The sequence below is a fragment of the Rhinichthys klamathensis genome, unplaced genomic scaffold, assembly GCF_029890125.1.
Source record: "Rhinichthys klamathensis goyatoka isolate OS25496 unplaced genomic scaffold, OSU_Roscu_1.1 h1tg000060l_1, whole genome shotgun sequence".
In the NCBI taxonomy this organism is placed as follows: Eukaryota; Metazoa; Chordata; class Actinopteri; order Cypriniformes; family Leuciscidae; genus Rhinichthys; species Rhinichthys klamathensis.
This window is the reverse complement of record NW_026606605.1, coordinates 2,887,903-2,907,890: the sequence shown is the minus strand read 5'-3', so window position 1 is coordinate 2,907,890 and position 19,988 is coordinate 2,887,903. Positions and strand designations below refer to the sequence as shown.

The 19,988-nt window shown below is 35.7% G+C and overlaps 2 protein-coding genes across 2 annotated transcripts; both read left to right on the top strand.

Annotated features, from left to right (window-relative positions):
- The first annotated feature begins 694 nt into the window (after nucleotides 1-694).
- On the top strand, nucleotides 695-1,493 carry gngt1 (guanine nucleotide binding protein (G protein), gamma transducing activity polypeptide 1). The gene is made up of 2 exons (XM_056249691.1): nucleotides 695-793; nucleotides 943-1,493. Exons 1-2 carry the CDS (start codon nucleotides 698-700, stop codon nucleotides 1,066-1,068), a joined length of 222 nt encoding a protein of 73 aa, XP_056105666.1. The 5' UTR covers nucleotides 695-697; the 3' UTR covers nucleotides 1,069-1,493.
- An 862-nt stretch (nucleotides 1,494-2,355) lies between these two features.
- zgc:85777 (uncharacterized protein LOC405871 homolog) lies at nucleotides 2,356-19,588 on the top strand. The gene is made up of 9 exons (XM_056249688.1): nucleotides 2,356-2,579; nucleotides 6,664-6,784; nucleotides 12,304-12,433; nucleotides 14,372-14,478; nucleotides 16,742-16,909; nucleotides 17,000-17,173; nucleotides 17,526-17,687; nucleotides 18,997-19,147; nucleotides 19,437-19,588. The coding sequence occupies exons 1-9, from the start codon at nucleotides 2,388-2,390 to the stop codon at nucleotides 19,525-19,527; spliced, it is 1,296 nt and encodes a 431-aa protein (XP_056105663.1). The 5' UTR covers nucleotides 2,356-2,387; the 3' UTR covers nucleotides 19,528-19,588.
- The last annotated feature ends 400 nt before the right edge of the window (nucleotides 19,589-19,988 follow it).

Sequence of the window (19,988 nt, the reverse complement as noted above, 5' to 3'; positions counted from 1 at the left end):
ATAGTAAAAGTAGCCTATAATAAAAAAAAGAATGTCTAATCATTATAATTACTATATAATAATAAATAAATAAATAATACTATTGGAATAATAACATTTATATTATTATTAACGATATAATAATGAAAACCCCTTTTTATTCATGTGTGACCATGGAAAAACACATATGGGAAATGTTTTAAGAGAATACATTTGTCATATCTTTGAAGATGATTAATTATCTAATGTGACAGGTTGGGGTAAACATGGATTAGCACGCTTATCACAGTAGCCTGTAATACTTTCTATGTCCCCTTGACCTATATTGCAATCCGAAGGTCATTAGAAACCCTTTTATTTCAATTTCACTATTTAGGATGTAATTCAATTGTTAAGTAAATATGTATTTACTTTGCTGTGTGTATATGGTAATCCACAAGAACAGCTGACCACACATTTGGAGAAGAAGACTATGGGAAGATAAAATATAGTGTGCTTGTTTTAATAAGATTAAGAGATTACTATGTTTATGCAGATTACTTTATAAACCGGATTGAGGGAGAGGTGCGGAATCTCTGTCCATTTTCAGGGGTCGACGAGACCTCATTGTAAGCGGCAGTAAGTCTGGTCATCTGCAATTTTTTGTATAATTGCAAATATCAATCATAAATACCCTACCACTTGTGATGTAATTGTCTGATTTGATTTCTCACAGACAATGCCGGTCATTAATGTAGAAGATCTGACAGACCTGGATAAGGCTACAATGGAAGTAACCCAGCTCAAAACTGAGGTGAAGCTGGAAAGGGCGAAGGTAAGCGTTCAAATCTACTCATGGCCAGATTACACAAAATGGACTACATCAAAGTTGGATGGCCTGGATGGCTTTCAACAGCGTGTATAGGCATTGTTGGTATGCTCTTTTTTTGTTTGATTGTCACTTCAATCTCTTTTTTCTGTCAGACCTCCAAATGCTGTGAAGAGATTACGGAGTACATTCAGAGCGGAGCAGAGGAGGATCCTTTGGTCAAAGGCATTCCAGAGGAAAAGAACCCATTCAAGGAGAAAGGTGGATGTGTCATTTGCTAATGTGGACAGAGTTTTGCAGTTTAGTGTTCAATGCAGCCCATGGACACCTGCTCAAATTTAATCATAGCTGGAATCCACTCTGCTCCCCGAAAAAGGACGATCACAAACATGGATAGATGTTCGAATAACTCTAAATGGCTCTTTCTCCCTTTTAAATGAGTCCTCAGGATCTGGACCCTCATATGTTGTGTATTCATCTTTGAAGTGATGCAAATCTGACTACCATTGTGCACTGATCACCAGAGACTTGCTTGATGGACTAATACATGTATTTCTTTCTTAGGCAGCCAGCCAGAGTGTAACATCTGTGTAACAAAACTGGGTGAAAGTGAATTTTTGAGCTTGTTGGTACATGATAAATCAAGGCTTAATCGGTGGAATAATTTAGCTATTCAATAAAACCAAAGTTACATGGCAAAAGGCCACTACAGTTTCTGACTGAATTTTTTTGTCACCTGAACATCACCAAGAGCCATTATGAGTTTGGTTTAAAGTGTACAGTATTATAAAGCAAACAGTATTTATTTACAGAAAAGGTTACATCAAATCTTTGCCATAATAATGCAGAAGAAAGGCCACACTTGTTAATTACAAAATGTGGTAATTTCGATAGTCAACTTTAGACATTCTACTAACTAAGTAACTTTGCCACTAGCAGTCATTAGAGTATTAGCAGACTGTCTGCTTAATATTTGCTAACACTTTATTTTGAGGCTCCCCAACAGACATTCTGACTGTAAGTAACTTTCTAACTACAGTACACGTCAATTTAGGTTATTCAATTAATCCTAACCCTAACATAACAGTCTATTAATACTCTAATGAGATTTAGTTGACATATAGCCGCTTACTTGGGGTGAATTTAGGTTGATTGAGACACTTTTGCCATTGAAATTACAGGTAAAAAATTTATCCAAATCAACCTGAATTCATAGTTAGGAGAATGTCTAATGTGATGTGGACTATCGAAATAAAGTGTAAACCAAAATGTACTATGGTAATCATAGAGGTAACTAACAAAATACCATAATAACAAACAGTATTATATAGCTAATGGTATAATAGCCTACCATTCAGTATGGATCTTCTGCAAACATTGTTTCAGAATTAGGCCTATTCTTACATTTAGCTAATACCCATTTATCACAGTTTTACTACATAACTATACTACTATAGCCTAGTTAACTATAACTGTAGTTAGTTATCTTGGTAAAGTGCTGCCAGCAGACAGTAGGCTGAAATACTCTACATTAGACTTCGACTTCTACGCGAGGTTCAATGCGCATGCGCATGTCAACACTTTTGTGTGGTTTGTAAGAATGGCACTGCGCGCTAAGGTCTTGAGATTCAGTTTAGCTGTGAATCGTAATTTACCCAAAACTGTTGTCTGCAACAATCGGCACTTCTCAGAAAAATCGTCCTCCAATCCGAAAGCATCTCTTTCTACCGAGAATATCGACCATGTTCTCTACACAGAGGAACATTTTGCATTAAAGTCATCTTTGAGAAAGGTAGATATGACAGCGTGCTATTTTGTATCCATAACAAATGTATAATTCTCTGTAGAGATGAATGATGATTAAGTTTCTTGCTACCTGAATATCACACTCATGTTAATGTAGATCTTTTTCAGCAAGTGAATGTAGGTAAGAGGTCACTTACTTTGTAGCTAGCTTGGACAGCTAGTTGCATCTGTTTCGGGTTATATGAATTACTTAGGGATTTGCTGTTAATACAAGACATAATTTAAGGATTTTAGGAAGGGGTTTTTTTTTTTTATAAAGATTAATTTTCTAGAATAACAGATGAAATGTCAAGATTAGACGCTTTGTTTTGATGCTTCCAGGATTGTCACGTGACGCTAAAGTTGATTGTAAGTTACAGCCTGCTGTCATGTCCGGAATAGGCTAATTAAAAATAAACTTCCCTTCTATACCAAATATATACACACTTTTTAAAAAACAGATTATTTACATTGCATTTTAGTAATTCAAGTAAAGTAATTCAACATCAAGTAAAAAACATTGACTTATTATTTGTCATTTATAAGACAGCTGTCTCCTGTTCTGCAGTCATTTCCATCACACCAAGCAACAAACAATCCTTTTTCTTTTCCCAAAAAGTTTTTCTCTGATTAGGATAGGAATTAGAATAAAGAAATATCTCTATCAGGGCACCTGAGTGACATTTTGAAGATCAATTCATTTTAAAGATCTGGGAGAAATAGGCTATTCATCAATACCCAAAAGCACACAAATGAACAAACGTTTGCAATATCTAACACCTCCAAAGAGAGAGGTTGATGAGGATTTATTACAAAACCAGTCTCTTTTTTATACATTTTATTTCAGAAGTTTTCTTTTTAAAGTCAATTTTAATAATAGCTAATCTTTTGTTTTAGCAAGTTCAAGGCTTTTCTCCAAAAAGTAAAACAAAGTCATTTCCGTTACACGTCATTACCATCTCTAAGGCATGTGATAAATATTTTAAGTTGAAACTGAATTTGAATGAATAAGATTTAAATGAGTGAAAGTCACTGTAATTATAGTTTAATTATAACTTCAACTGGCTAGACTGGAGGGTTACTTACAGGGCTTGGCCAGGAAGTTGCTTTCTCAAATTCCCAGTGTCTTTAAGTGTATGGGAATAGACTGGTATGAGAAAGGATATAAACAGAAAAAGCAGCGGATAATGAGAAGAACAATGCTGTATAGCGTGAAGCTCAGGGATGGTGTTTATTAAAAGAAATCACCAGAGACAGCGAAATACTAAAAACTAGTTAGAAAAGTCCTTGACTTAGAACGAAGCATGTAATATTTATAGACCTGATGCATCTAAATGGAAGGAAAGATTGGTGTCAGATTCAATAGGGCTTAATATTTGCTTTTCAGCCTTTACTCATGTATTTTACAATAAAATGCATTCCTTCTCAAGGTCATCTCATGACTCAAGGTTACATTTTTCACAGTATCTTACGTAATGCGTAAGGCATGCCAGTTAGGCTATGTTCATATTGAAATGATGGGAGTATAAGTTCTTTTCTTTTTTTAAATCAAAATGTTTAATGCACCAATTAGGGTTAGCACTTCCAGGAAACATCACCTATTGTGTTATTCAGTTTAGTTCAATGGTCTTCTGGGTGCATAAAGTGTTGACAAACCGTAAGCCAGAGTTTTGGACCCCACCAAACAATTCTCAGCTCTTAAACCGACAAGAGTATTGTGGAATGTATCACCAACCTTTATTAAGAATAGGGAACCTTGTACTGTAGGTTCGGACAGGGTGGACCACCCTTCCTTTCTGACCGTATTATCCAGTCACAGTCCTCTGGGTTTCGAGTAAATCTAACACTAAATAAGACACTTCCGTTATATGTTCTATGCCAGTTGTTCCCCGCAGATTCTTTCTGCTGAAGAAAGTCAGAAACTAGTTCATTCTGACATTGTTATCGTGTTGTTGACCCCTGGCTTCCTTTCGTTATTAAATGCTGTTTGTTCTGTTCACACTGCTCTTGAGGCAGGACGTTTTTGTTGGCCAGTGAAGCAGCATGTCTGCATGTTTTTGGGGAAATGTGGTGCTCATCCCTCTGCAGTATTTTTTATTTTCTTTAACTTTTCACAGCTCATACTGAAAGCTCAGTCTGTACCCATTAAACATAAGCATGACATATTAGCTGAAGAGGAGTCATTACCACCGCTGAAAAAGTTTATAGCCTTAATTGAATTAAAATTACTGGTTCATCATGCTTGAATCAATTTTGTTTTATTGTACACATAATGCATAATTGGTCAATTAATTCAGTTCCTTTTCTGCTTCATTTGTGTAAGTAGATTTGAATGAATTGCCTTGCTTTCCTTTGACTCCCCATTACAACATTTAGTGTTCTTGTGATCAGACACTAAAACAGTTCAGACAATGAGCATTACAAGGTCTGGTGACTTTTAATTGCATTTATTTTAAAGACTTTTGCTTTATAACTTAAAAGTTACAAAAATACTCACCCTTATGTTGTTTGCAACCTAGATGATATGTCAGTTTGTTGTATAGAAAAGCGGCGCCTGGACATTCCACTAAATTACCTTTTACTTTGGGCCATAAAGAAAGATGATACTCTTATAGTTTTATTAATGACATTAAAATTAGTAAGCAAGGAGGACTCTTTTTTTTCGGGGATTCAAAACTCGAAAAGAATATAAAAGCAAAAAGTTATGGAATATTGTGTTTATTATTAGTTCAAATAAATTAAAGCCAGAACAATGCAAAAAATATTGCCAACAAAATTGTGCATGATTTATGAAGTATACATTGCAGTTCAAAGGTTCGGGTTCAGTACATTTTTTTATGTTTCTGAAAGAAGTCTCTTATGCTCACCATTTATTTGATCAAAAAGACAGCAAAACTCTAATATTTACACATAAGTAAAAAATTTTTTTTAAAAAGCTGCATTTTCAGCATCATTACTCAAGTCTTCAGTCTCACATGATCCTTCAGAAATTATCCTAATATGCTGATTTGCTCAAGAAACATTTCTTATTATTATTAACGTAGGAAAAAAAGCTATTGTTCACAATAATGCATTATTTGGAAAATAATTCAGTTCCTTTTCTTCTTGAATTGTGTTAGTAGATTTTAATGAATTGCCTTGCTCTCCTTTGAAACTAATGTTGAAAACAGTTGTGCTGCTTAATACTTTAGTGAAAACTGCGATACATTTTTTTCAGGATTTTTTATTTCAATAATTTTTTATTTTTTTGTTGAATACAAAGTTCAGAGGAACAACGTGCATTTTTTTTGTAAAATTATAAATATCTTTACTGTCATTTTTATCAATTGAATGCATACTTCCTGAATAAAATATAAATAATAATAAAATAAAAAAAAGTTCAGAGGAATAACGTGCATTTTTTTGTAAAATTATAAATTATAAATATCTTTACTGTCATTTTTATCAATTGAATGCATACTTCCTGAATAAAATATTAATAATAAATAAAAAAACTTTTACTCGCCCCAAACCGTGTGTATTGTAAAAAAAAAAAAAATAGCACATTTGGTACAAATTATATCGAAAGTGGTGATCAGATTTGGTGATATGGTGTCTTTTTTAAAAGCATGTTCAGTTTATGTTTGAACAAGAAATCCAGATGTTGATAGGGCTAAACTTGAAAGTGATTATGTATGTCACTCTTCTGTCAGGAATGTTTGTTTTGGCAGTGCCTGTATGGCTCAAATCTACATATTGCTGCAGATGCTCACTATATTTCACAACGGTTCTGTTATTACAAAACCAGACATCTTGAATTGACTCAGAAGGAAGTTAGCTTATTAGACCTATTGTCTGGCTATTATACTTTGAAGGAACTTAAAAACTTTTTTTAATTTTTGGCCTTTTGCCACTTTTATATAGAGGGCTGGAAGTGATGAGTAGAAGTGAGTGAGTGATATCCTGCTTCACTGGAATAATGAAGTGTTTAATTGTATACAAAGTGTTCCTGTAATACACGATTGTCTTGTAAATAAATCAGATCATAGTCATGTTCAAATTTAGTTACAGTTCTCAGTTTAAGTATATATCTATGTTTGAATGTGTTACAGATCATTGATCAAGAGATCAATCCATATGTTGACAAATGGGAGGAAGAAGGGCAGTTTCCTGCTCATAAGATCTTCAAAATCCTGGGAAGTGCAGGATTTCTGGGAGTCAACAAACCTGTGGGTAAGCAGACGTTTGCTACTTCAGATGTACCTTAATCAAGCACACAAGTGACCCTCAAAAAGGGTTTGGGGCCTTAGAGTCAAAAAGGTTTAAAAATGCTGTCAGTTTGGGTGGTCATATCATGTTTCATATTTTTTTTACATCAAACATTTCAAAACAAGCCGTTTATGCAGTATGTTTTCATTGTACTATGAGCTTTTCTATTCCACAAGATAAATGACAATTTGATTCTTCTTGAAGTATCACCTTGACAGCAGCTGGTTGAAAAAGACATTTGTAAAAATGAAAATATGCATTTTAAGTACAAACTGGATCATTTTGTCTTTGGTAATGGCAGAATTACAGTTCTAAGTATCCTTTTTGAGAAACGTAGAGGAAAAAGAAGATTGTAGAGTGCCCTTAAACAGTCTTAGGTTTTTTATGTGAGTGCAGATGGATTCATGAGAAAATAACAACATTGCTGCAAGAAGCAATTACGAGAACAATGGAAAACACAAACCCGATTTGTGGTATTATCACGCGTATCAATATGTCAGTGCACAACTTTTTGCCATGCAGTTCAAAGGGTTGCTATAGACTCCCAATACGTGAGAAGAATGATAGGAGAACCAAAAGTCATACAGTTCATGTAAAACAGATTCTCTGTTATTATATTGAACTTATTCAAACAATCAATGACTGTTGAGTCTCATTCTTAAAGGGATACTCCACTTTTTTTGGAAATAGGCTCATTTTACAACTCCCCCAGAGTTAAACTGTTGAGTTTTACCGTTTTTGAATCCATTCAGCCGATCTCCGGTTCTGGCGGTACCACTTTTAGCATAGCTTAGCATACATCATTGAAGTGGACAAGACCGTTAGCATTTCTAAATAAAAAAATGACCAAAGAGTTTCGATATTTTTCCTATTTAAAACTTGACTCTTCTGTAGTTACATCGTGTAGTAATGATATGACACAGCGCCTGAAAATAGGCCACCTTCCTTCAACACAACGGAACTATTTTCAGGCGCTGCGTCATATTACGCCTGCTGCTCTCATGGTACGGCAGTGAAGTTTCTTGATTATTACGCAGGAATGAGAGTATAGTTCCTAGCCATATCAGCCAAGAAAATCGCAACTTTACATTTTCCGTCGGTCTTAGTGCATGATGTAACTACAGAAGAGTCAAGTTTTAAATAGGAAAAATGATCTGAGCTTTGGTCATTTTTTTTGAGAAATGCTAATGGTCTTGTCCACTTCAATGATGTATGCTAAGCTATGCTAAAAGTGGTACCGCCAGAACCGGAGATCGGCTGAATGGATTCAAAAACGGTAAAACTCAACAGTTTAACTCTGGGGGAGTTGTAAAATGAGCCTATTTCCAAAAAAAGTGGAGTATCCCTTTAAATAACATGCAAATAATATCCTCATAATTTATCTTTTTTTTTCATATGATATATATATATATATAAAGTTTTAGCAACTAAGAATAGAATGCTGTATAATTACTGGATGGCTGGAGGAGGCTCGGGGGAAACTTAAATCCGGCTTCATAAATCTGTCGGTCAGAGGAGAACAGCACTTGCATTAAGAAGTGCTGACACTGTGACACTTCTGCATTAGCCGGCTGGATTTACAGCATCTTCTTAGACCGAGGATTAGTACTCGTAGCGTTGCCTCACCTCATTTTGATATGTGGAGCACAGATACACCAGCAAATCTCTGAACAATTATGTAAAATCTGTTCAGGTGAATTGTGACTTGACTGCTGTAGGCTAAACTGGAGCTTTTCCTGCGCGCTCCCTGTTGAGATTTGGGGCGGTTTTGTAGCTATTTCTATAATCAGAATCCACCATCATCAGTGACTACAAATTTAGCATTTTCTCGTTTATAGGAAGCAGAACATTTTTAGTGAAAGGTTATAATTTTCTGCATGATATCAAGATGTAAGGGAAACTGGATGAATATTTCTCAGGCTAGGTTTATTTTCTGAAAGTCAATTTCTGTACAGACACATATTTGAAAATCTTGCCTACAAAAACATTTTCATGGTTATTGCACAGGAAAAGGGATACAGTTCAATGAACATACAGTACATGCGAGCAGGGCTTGTTGTCACATTGTTTGAGGTAAGTTGTCACAATGTAACCTGCCTTTAATCTGCCTATTATAAATTTTGCGGCAAATTTAAACAGTAAAACAATTATGAAACACAATTCATGAAACAGCAACAATGTAAAAGGTAATGCGTCAAACCATTTAAAATATTAACCATTATATTGCACTGCAAAAAACTAAATTCTTATTCAATACTTGAAGTCTCGTTTTCCATTTCAAATATAAAAAAATTCTTAAATTAATTAAGACGTTTACTTGAAGCAAAATGATTTTTTCTTGTTTTCTGAAAAAATCATCAAAATTAAGTGTTTATGCGTAAAACAAGAAAAAATACCTGTCAGTGGGGTCAGAAAAATGAACTAAATTAAAAGGGAAAACAAGATCCTTTTTTTTCTCTCACTGACAGATATTTTTCTTGTTTTAAACTTGCATAATATTGTTCATTTTTTCAGTAAAGAAGATTTAATATCTTAAGGCATTTTGCTACTCAAATGTAAATTTAAGACTTTATACTGAGTACTAAATACTGAATATATATATACACACAGTATGTTAAATATTTCAGTGTGGTTTTATTGTGTTCACTTATTTACTTAACAGCGACAGCAAAAATATGATGGTATTGCTATTTTATTTTGGAGGTCATAATTCACAACAAAAGTATTTTTGAATTTAGTGTTAGAAAGCACATTTGTGTCATGAACTTTTGACTCAACCTTACAGTTACTAAGAAATTGCCTTTGTAAAAAAACTAGCCCCAGTCTCCCATATGTATAACCATCATGAGCCCTATACTAATGCATGTGCACAATGCTACATGATCTTACAGGTTAGCATTTCGATTATTTAGCATGATGGAAGGTATTTTGAGTCGTCGTTTTAGAGTTTTGCTGGTTCCCCTAACACCCGTCTTCCTCATGTAATCACAGCTTTCACAACCTGGCTAAAACAACTCCATCTTACAAAACACTGGCGTAAATCCAGATTGTCTGTTTTTCCAACCCTAGCAACCTCAGATAAGGCACTAAAACTTTCTTATCCAAGCCATCCAGTCTTCTAACATTTACTCAAGTCCCAAAATATGTGGGGGTGCAAGGCCTCTTGTGTCTCATGAAATACTTCTCATTTCACATCTATGCGGTGATTAAATGTACTGTGCGAGGTTACCCCACCAAACAGGAGAATCACTCTCCACTGTTTTTACATGTATGCAGTAAACAGAAGTGTTGACCAGCTTCCAATATCTAACCTTCGTAAAGATTAGACCTGCTTGATGGCATATGACATCATTTTTCCCTTTTTGTTCCAACTTTATATACTATTATCTTATACTATACAAACCCATTTAAGACCATTATACAATATTTGCTTCTTTTTTTTACATTTTCAGCTTTCTTTAGTGTGTAATGTTGCTGTTTGAGAATAAAAAAACTCTAAAAAGTTTAGAAGTACAAAGTCACTGCAAAAAGAGTTATTTTCTATATTAGTGTTGTCAAAAATATCGATATGTATTGATACTGAAATATCTGAAACGGTTCCAATACTCCTTTTCTGAATCGCCGATACCAAATTGCGCATTCTCACTTCTTTTCAAAAGTGAATTAAAACACACCCGCCTCCTCTCACTCACTCGTCTCATTCGCTACGATTGAATAGTGTGTGTATTGCACATAATTTTAGTCATTCCCGCAGGTATCGCGCTCACACCAAAAGTGCTCTTATAAAGCCGCCTCTCAAACAGCTTGCGAGTACCAAATTGACTTCAAAATTGTCAAAATGCCAGATTTGCCGAATATTCTGGTAAATACAGTCAGTTTTGGAACGTAAATAGTTGAAAAATAAATCGCATGTTGTGTAAAAGTATATTGGATCTGTGCATAAGCTCTTAAAGTGACAGCAGCCTGATAAACCTGCTGCTTTCTGTCATGTTAATCAAAGAACAAAAGACAAAGAGAAAACGACTCACTGCTCTTTAGTAAATAACTTTTATAACTTTAATTGTAAGCATTAATCTGTTTAATTTTTTACATTTGATTACTTTATTTAATTTCTGTAGTGTTTCTTACCTGAATACTACTGTTAGACCCACCTGAAAAACTTAAAGCCGTTTTTATTTATTTTGTCACTATAGTATTATAGTATTTTGTTTCTATAGTATTTATTTGTGCTATCATTTGCAAATTGTTTTTTTTATTACTGACTGTTTACTTGTTGTTTTTTTGTAAATGTAGCTCAACGATTCAAATAAAGTCTCCCTCTGCTGTGTGTAAGCTATTACATCAAAATTACCACGGAAAATAAAGGGTCGAGGCCTGGTTGAGTTAGCTAGTTAGTATTGCGTTGAAACTCGCTGCTATGGTAAAGGGTGTGTCATTTACAAAACACGCTCGAATCACAACACACTGATCTAGCCGACCAATCAGAGCACATTTTGCTTTTCAGAAGGAGGGGCTTCATAGAGACAGGAACTAAACAGAGCGTTACTGACAGACTGGGAAGAGAGGAGCTGCAACAATGACAAATATATGAAAAATTATGTGTTTTTTCTAGCCTATTCTAGTAGACCCCCAAAACAAAAGTCCCCTTTTAGGTTAGTTAAGCTAGTTTGTGGTCAGGATAAACAAACCCTCCTTTCGGATGCATCTAACTAGGTACTGAACACTAACAGATTGTCTGTTTGGATATTGAATTATTTGACTACGACTGTTCCTGTGCAGCTGTATCTGTTTCCTTTGCTCTCTCGCTTCACTTTTCCTTATTTTGCCACAACAAATGTTGTCCACAACCATCGCGGTACCTGATGACAGAATACAGCGTCCTGTAGTACTGGGGTAAATGAGTGTAGAGTTCACCACAATCACTAAAGGACTTGCTTTTCAACATTATTGTTGCCCTTATTGCCTGCACAGATTACAATCATTTCCTTAATGTCGTAATATTTGTTTCCTGAAGGAAAATGCTAAATGAAATGGAACATGAAATGACATGAATAAATGCATGACAAGGAAAGTATCGTGGGAAACAGTAATGCTGTTATTACGATCACATGTAATTGCATACACGCCATTTGCCCAAGACATTGTAATATGTTATGATGAAATGGACCGCAGGGGTGTGAAAAGGGCATGTCAAGTTTTAGATTACTGCATGGCATAAATATGTAGAGGACTTTTGCATGATGCATATTTGTCTTAAGTACTAAAGTAAGCAAGTTTAGCTTATTGAGGCCCAAGAACAAAGATTCCTGATAGAAACACTCTAAATTTCACTTGCTTTGTGGTCAAAATGTTCAGGAAATTGGGCAAAATTTTTCTAAAGCATTTACGGTATTTACAATGTTTACAAGCTTAATAACAAAAAAAACTGAAGAGATGAAGCATCTGCTCTCTTGGTATTCACTGGTTGTTTTCATTGTTTGCAGAGTATGGCGGTCTGGGATTGGACTTCAGCTACAGTTTGGCTGTGGCTGAAGAACTGGGGAACATCAACTGTGGAGGGATTCCCATGGCCATTGGTGTTCAGAGTGACATGGCTACACCTGCACTGGCGAGGTGATTTCTAAATCTGAAATATTGTTATCGTTTCAGTAAGTACACCTCAAACAGTGGCTGTGCTCAGAATGTAATACCACACAGAATCAGAGGTTGCGTTAAACAAATATTTTCCGTCATTGACTGATTTTTTTTTAGCAGTGACAGAAAAATCTGAAGGCTATCTGTCATTTTGAGAGATTACACTGAGGGTGATCTATTTAAGCTTGTAACTGTAATTCCCACCCCTGTCCAGTTGGTGGCGAGTGCGCTCAGTGTGGCTACAGAGCGCAGGTTCAGTCTCCAGAACAAATTTAAGACTGTGTTCGGAATCGCCCCCTGTATCCTTAAATAGGGCACTATTTGAGGGGACAGCCATTTGTACTAGTGTCCGAAACCATAGTGGATGTTATCGAGTGCACTCGTTTAATATTGCACCGCAATAACGAGTGTACAACCCCATATTACCCATAATGCACTGAGTTGCGCGCCGAAGGAAATCCCTTGTCTGACTAGAAGATGGCGCCCGCAGCTGAATCATCCATCCATCCATTTTCCAAACCGCTGGTCCAATGTGGCTACAGCGTTATATCATTCAGGTATAAATTACTTCCTAATTGATCATTCAATTGTGTCATTTTGCTAGTTTCCATGACAGAGTTCAAGATAAATCTTTTCTTTACTACTGGAGCTGCCAGCTTGCTAAGTTTCAAATTATTATTAAACAGCAAGCACAAACTATGCAAAAGCGACAGCCCTTCCGGCGCACTCAGTGTCTGAATTCACACACTCATTTTCATTCACTCCCTATATTAGTGGACTAATGTAGGTAGTTGTGAATGAGGATATAGGGGGCAATTTTAGACAGCCTAAAACTGCCACAAGAAGTTGTCTGTCCAGGGCAAAGACACAAAATCTAATGATAAATGCCCTTGATGCGTTTGATGACGGACAGGTGAGTTCCAGCTTAAGTCGATGCTGACCAGGAGGAGGGTTTGCATTTTGGCAGATACAGAGTGTCTGTTGTAATTTGGTATCGTTGTACAAGCAGGATGTGATGGTTGGTGGGTTTGGTGTATAGTCCCGCCCCTCCTCCGTTGTGATTGGATGGCTGGTTAAAAAGGGACGTTGATTTTTCAGTTAATTCTCTACGTTTTGTACATAATATAATCGTAATTGTATTTTCTTTTTATATATATTGCGTTGTTCATAATTTTTCTGATGATGTGTTTACTGGCGCGAGGGCGGGGCAACCTATCACTCACATGACATCGACCAATAGCAAACCACAACCATTCAATCAATTCTCCATAGACAAAATAATTGTATCTTTTTCGAGAAGCCTCTTCACTCAGATATGCGTCACACTAGGAGAAGAAAAGACTATTACAACTTAAGTTTCATGTCGACTTTAGGTTTGTGGAATAATGGTGTTTTAACTTAATTTAAGATATATTCTATGATGACAAATTATATTATGCAGTTTTACTTCTCAAGTAAATTGTTGATATTCTATATTTTTACTGTGAAAAAAGACAAAAAGTACTGATTAAGCAAATGATCTTATGTGTTGACAGACTCTCATAACAATTTAAACCACCTATCATTTATTATAAATAAATACTGTAATTATCAGGATATTTCCTTTTTCTCCTATTAGTATTTGCCATATTCTGACTGCAGCCGGTTGTACACTGTCACTCAGGGGATATTACTGCACTGTGCTCACTCTCTGGAAACACTTATTTTTCTGTGCATATCCACTTTGGCTATTTGGTTTCTGAAAATCAGGGATTTTGATTAGTGCCCTTTGTGATTCTGCCTACAGGGAACAGCTTCTGAAATTGCATTTGCTTCTAGTAAAATGTAAATCTCTCCTCACGAGCTTTAAATCACAGCTGCTATGACACTGATACCTGTGAGGGTGAGGATGTGACTGTGACTTCTGTGCCGTTGTAGGTTTGGTTCTGCAGAGCTCAAGAGAGAGTTTTTGCTGCCCAGCATAATGGGAGACATAGTGGCCTGCCTCGGGGTGAGCGAAACAGGGGCCGGCTCTGATGTAGCAAGTAAGTAATTTGCTGGAGATAATGTACCAAACAAGAAAGACCTGTTCTTTATATTGCCAAGGGGGTGTTTTAAACAAGATGTAAACACACACCAGACGCAAATCTAAAATTAATTACTTCATCAGATGAAGATAGCAAAGCATTTCAGGCCAGGGAGATTAAAAGACTAGTCTACATGGGAATATCACCACACAGGGGTATGCTGAACTATTTTTCATAAATGTATTCAATTTTGTACTTGAAGTAAAGCCGGCACTAGTCACAAATTAATAATGAGTTGCAAAGAAATCTAAACTTGTTTATGGTGAAATGAGAGTTCTGTATTACTTTATTTCACATTTTAAGCCAAGTATGATCTATTGTCCAACATAAAATTCAAAAGCCCCATATATGTGACCCTGGATCACAAAACCAGTCACGAGTCGCACAAGTATATTTTTTGTGGCAATAGCCAACAATACATTCATTGTATGGGTCAAAATTATTGATTTTTCTTTTATGCAAAAAATCATTAGGATATTAAGGAAAGATCATGTTCCATGAAGATATTTTGTATATTTCCAACCGTAAATATATAAAACATTTATTTTTGTGAGTGAATGCAGCACAATCGGGAACATAAATGGACAACTTTAAAGGTGATTTTCTCAATGTTTTTTTTCTTTCTCAATGTTAGATAAATTGAAAAAATTGACCCATGTGACTGGTTTTGTGGTCCAGGGTCACATATTAGCTAAAATATTTGCTGTATGATATTTCTGCATGTAATTATGACAAAGCTGCTTGATTTCAACTTTTTTATTAACAGAAACAGGGAGTGGTGATACAATTCAATTCATTTTGTGATTCCAGTGTTGTTATTGTTAAGTAAGGGATAATGTACATCCAGCCGGTTGTTCTCTCAAAATAACCCCCCGACACGGCCGACAGGGTGATGAGGACTCCGACGCGAAGCGGAGACTAGACGGACATTCAAGAGATACGGTTTACAGTCATACCACTTATTACACAGCATTTTGCCACATAAATAATTATTGAGACAAGAAATATTGATTTCAGATTAAACTGTTTTAAAATCGTACCAGTTTGTATCGTATAATCCAACAGTGTACAAAACAATAGTCACAAAATGGCAGCAGCTGCGTTTGTGTGAAACGAGAGAGTTATGATACTGGATGGCATAATTAAATAACTGTATACAAAATATTGATTTGACTGAGTTTTAAATTCTATTAGCTCACCAAATGCAAAACTTTCACGAAGTCCTAGCAAGCGTATAGCGCTGCTGACTTCAGTAACCCGGATGAGCCTGCGTAATCTGTTTTCAGCGGTTGTTATTATCTGGGAAGAACATACCGCTGGATGACGCTATTGACCAATCAGAATCAAGTATTCCACATAGCAGTGTAATAACTAAAACTAAAGCTATTAAAGCTATTGTTTTCGGTAATTGAAATGAAAGTGAAATTAAATTGTATATAAATATAAGATGTAAAACTTAAGCTTTAGAAAAGTAACTAACTAAAATAAATAAGTTGAAGTACTAAAATGACTAAGCTAAAAACTGAAATAAAAATTAATTAAATTTAAATTTTAAAATATATTTAAAAAACTAATACAATATTACTAAAACAAACTGAAATTAAAATTAAAACTGAAAACATAAAATAAAAGCTAATTCAAAATACAAAAAATAGTACATAAATGACACTAAAATAACTGTTCAAGAATTTGTTTTTGGTAATTGAAATAAAAGTGAACTAAAATTGAATATAAATATTAGATGATAAAATTTAACTTCATATAAATGTTGCCTTCGCAACTAACTAAAATAAACAAGTTGAAGTACTAAAATTACTAAAACTGAAATAGAAATAAACCAATGCTATATAAAAATATGAAAGAAACTTGAACTAAAATTAAAATGAAAACAAAAATATATAAAAATAAGACCTAATTCAAAACACTAAAAATAGTATAACAGTATATAAATATTAAAATAACTTCAAGAAGTTTCAATAAAAACTATACTTTGTTTTTTTTTAGCATTTGTATGATGTTTAAGTAAGTTAGAGTGTTTAATATATTATGAATAACGTTAGATTAATATTATTGGAAATTGGTAAATATTAGTATCATTCATTTAAATCATTTTAAGTCACCCTTTGGCCCCCTTGGAACTTTAATGAGGCCCCCTTGTAGGCCCCGGCCTCCCGGTCGAGAACCACTGATCTAAAGAGTCTATAAACACTATCTCCTCCAGGCATCAAGACTAAAGCTGTGCGCAAAGGAGACGAGTTTGTCATTAACGGTGGAAAGATGTGGACTACTAATGGCACACAAGCAGACTGGATGTGCCTCCTGGCCAACACCAGCGATGACCCCTCTCACAAGAACAAATCCCTAATCTGCTTACCCATGAATCTGCCTGGTAAGACTGGAGGCAAAAGCACAAATTGTATGGAAAAGAGTCGTTTGTCTGCCAAAGTAAACATGCTAATGTTTTACCATACATCCGCAGGCGTTCAAATCGCACGTAAGATCGGTAAAATGGGCATGTTGTCATCGGACACAGCGGAAGTGTTTTTCGATGACGTGCGCGTGCCCTGCAAAAATATCATAGGGCAGGAGGGAATGGGCTTCACTTACCAGATGCTACAATTCCAGGAGGAGCGGCTCTGGGGGACGGCCAATAGTAAGCAATCCTTTCTGACTCCCACACATCCCACTGCACGTCAAACATTGCTCTTCACTGTTGGGATTGGCACGGGCATGACGTCCGTGTGTTAATGTCAGCGGTGCTTGTGTGTGTACAATAAATCCAGATCACTCTCTTCTCAGGCCCAAATGTGTTTACAGATGAGTCAAACTTTGTTTTAAATCTTCTGGGGGATCTTTTGACATCATCAGCTAACATTGCTGCCTACTTCCTGTCGAGATGTTGTCTACAACTATTCCCTCCATCATATTATTTGTTGAAAAAACACATTGGAATATTTCCCTTTGGTATGTTAGACCTGATTGTGTCGTATTTCTTGCTTTTCAAGTCCTGACGATGATGGAGAAAGTTGTCCAAGAGACCATTAACTACACGAGACAGAGGAAGATCTTCAAGCAGCCGGTTCTGTACCACCAGGTCGTTCACTTCAGGCTGGCTGAGCTGCAGACAGAAATCGAGCTGTTGCGCTCCCTTTTGCATCGCGCCACAGGCGAGTCCAGACTGTTTCTGAAATCATTTTAGAATGATTGGCCAAGGCAGCTTTGCAATTTCATGGGTTTGTGTCTGGTAGGTCTACAGGGCCACCATTTCCAAATGAATAATGGAATGAAATGGTGTGAACTAGAGCTGCACGTTAAAATCCTTTGACAAGTACGATCACAGCGAACATTCAAATCTGCGTTGGCGCTGCCCCAGAGAGAGCAGTTATCATGTATAAGTATGAAATGGCTCCACAGACATCTTTTCTTATACACCGTATCATTATACTTGATATAATTACAGTAATTCAAATGATCACATTAGCACAGGGATGAAAGTTTATAGTTCGGATATGAACACTGATGTCTACGGTAGCGATCAAAATAGAGTAAAATCCCCTTTTGAAAGTTACTTAAAGGGTTAGTTCACCGAAAAATGAAAATTCTGTCAGTAATTACTCACCCTCATGTTGTTCCAACCCCGTAAGACTTTCGTTCATCTTTCGACGTACAACACAGAAGCTTTGCGCAGTTTCACTACGTGAAATCTCAAGGCCCACAGGGAAGGAAATGAGTAGTTGAATAAAGTTGTTATTTTTGTTTGTTTTTTTGCGCACAAAAAGTATTCTCGCCGCTTGATAAACTTAAGCTGGAGCCACTGTAGTCACTCGGACTATTTTAACGATGTCTTTTATAACTTTTGGGCCGGCCAGTTTCGACCCCTTAAGTAGCCTATGGAGGAGTGATCCAGCTCTCAGATTTAATCAAAAATATCTTGATTTGTGTTCCGAAGATGAACGAAAGTCTTACGGGGTTGGAACAACATGAGGGTGAGTAATTACTGACAGAATTTTCATTTTTGGGTGAACTAACCCTTTAATGCTTCAAATAAAGATTGTATTGATTACATCATTACACCAGTAGGTGGCGACAAGTGACTGCTAAAAAAATGTATGTTGTTGAATCATTCATTTAAGAGATTCGTTAAAAAAACGCTGATTCATCCAGTAATGAAACAAGTGAAGTCTTTGAGTGAGTCATTGAATCATTCATTCAAAACGATAAATAAAAATGTTTAATTAAATATTTTTTTAAAGACTCCAACAATTAACATTATGTCAGAACCTCTTGTAAATCATGTTTTTGTTTCGATGTCTATTCAGATTGTAGGAGAATCGTGATTTCTATTTGAATCACAAAATCGCGATGTTTTTCCTTCCTCGTGTTGTGAAATTAAAAAAATGCAGCTGAATCTCAGCATATGCACCTGAAAAGAATACCTTTAGAATTGATATGATGTTTTCTGTGCACTTTCATTAGCTCTGTACATCAAGGGAAACGACGTGACAAAGTTGGCGTCGATGGCCAAGCTGAAGGCCGGACGACTGGCCCGAGAGGTCGGTGACAGCTGCCTCCAGTACTGGGGTGGCATGGGCTTTACCAGTGGTGTCCTGGTCAGCAGGTTCTTCAGGTCAGTCTCTCTCATCTGAACTAAGGTGAACATGCATGTGCTCTCAGAGCTGCAGTGACATCTAGTGACATTTAAAAGCAACAGGTTTGGATTGCATGTATTCACTCTTGAATAAGGGTGCTTGTGATACATGTGAATGCATAATATGCTTTTGAGTGTGTGGAAAGAACTGTCAATACAGTGAATTTGAATGTCCAACTGATTGTTAAAAGTGTAAAATATCGGTAAGCTTAAACCTCATGTCAGGTTACAAATAAATCAAATCTGTTTTTTTTTTTTGTCTTAACAGGGACTCCAGATTAATGTCTATTGGTGCAGGAGCTGATGAGGTGATGCTGTCAATCATATGCAAGTACATGGACACTCTGCCCAGGAAATGACATCACTGATATGAATTCAATGTGAAAAATAGTGCACTTACAATGAACTTGAGAATCTAACTGTAAATGTAAACTAGATGTAAATGGATTAGTTAATTAAGTTATAGTAGCAGTTACATCAACTTTACGATGATTTGTAACTTGCAGTCAGATATTGTTGCCTTAATGAAGACTTGGCTGATGAAAACCTGACAAGATTGTATGTATATGTAAATTCTAATTATAGTTGTATATGACTTAGTTTTTTAATATGCATGAAAAGAAATAATAAAAGTTTTCATAATTCTTAAGAACCACAAATGGTATTACATGAAAACGGGACTCAAGCTTTTGACAAATGTTTATGTAATAATTATCTCAAAAATGACATTTATTTACATATTAGTCTCTGAAAAACTCAAATAAACCATGCATTATGTTAACCATAGAGAGCAGAAGGGTTTGAGCAAATACCTCAAAAA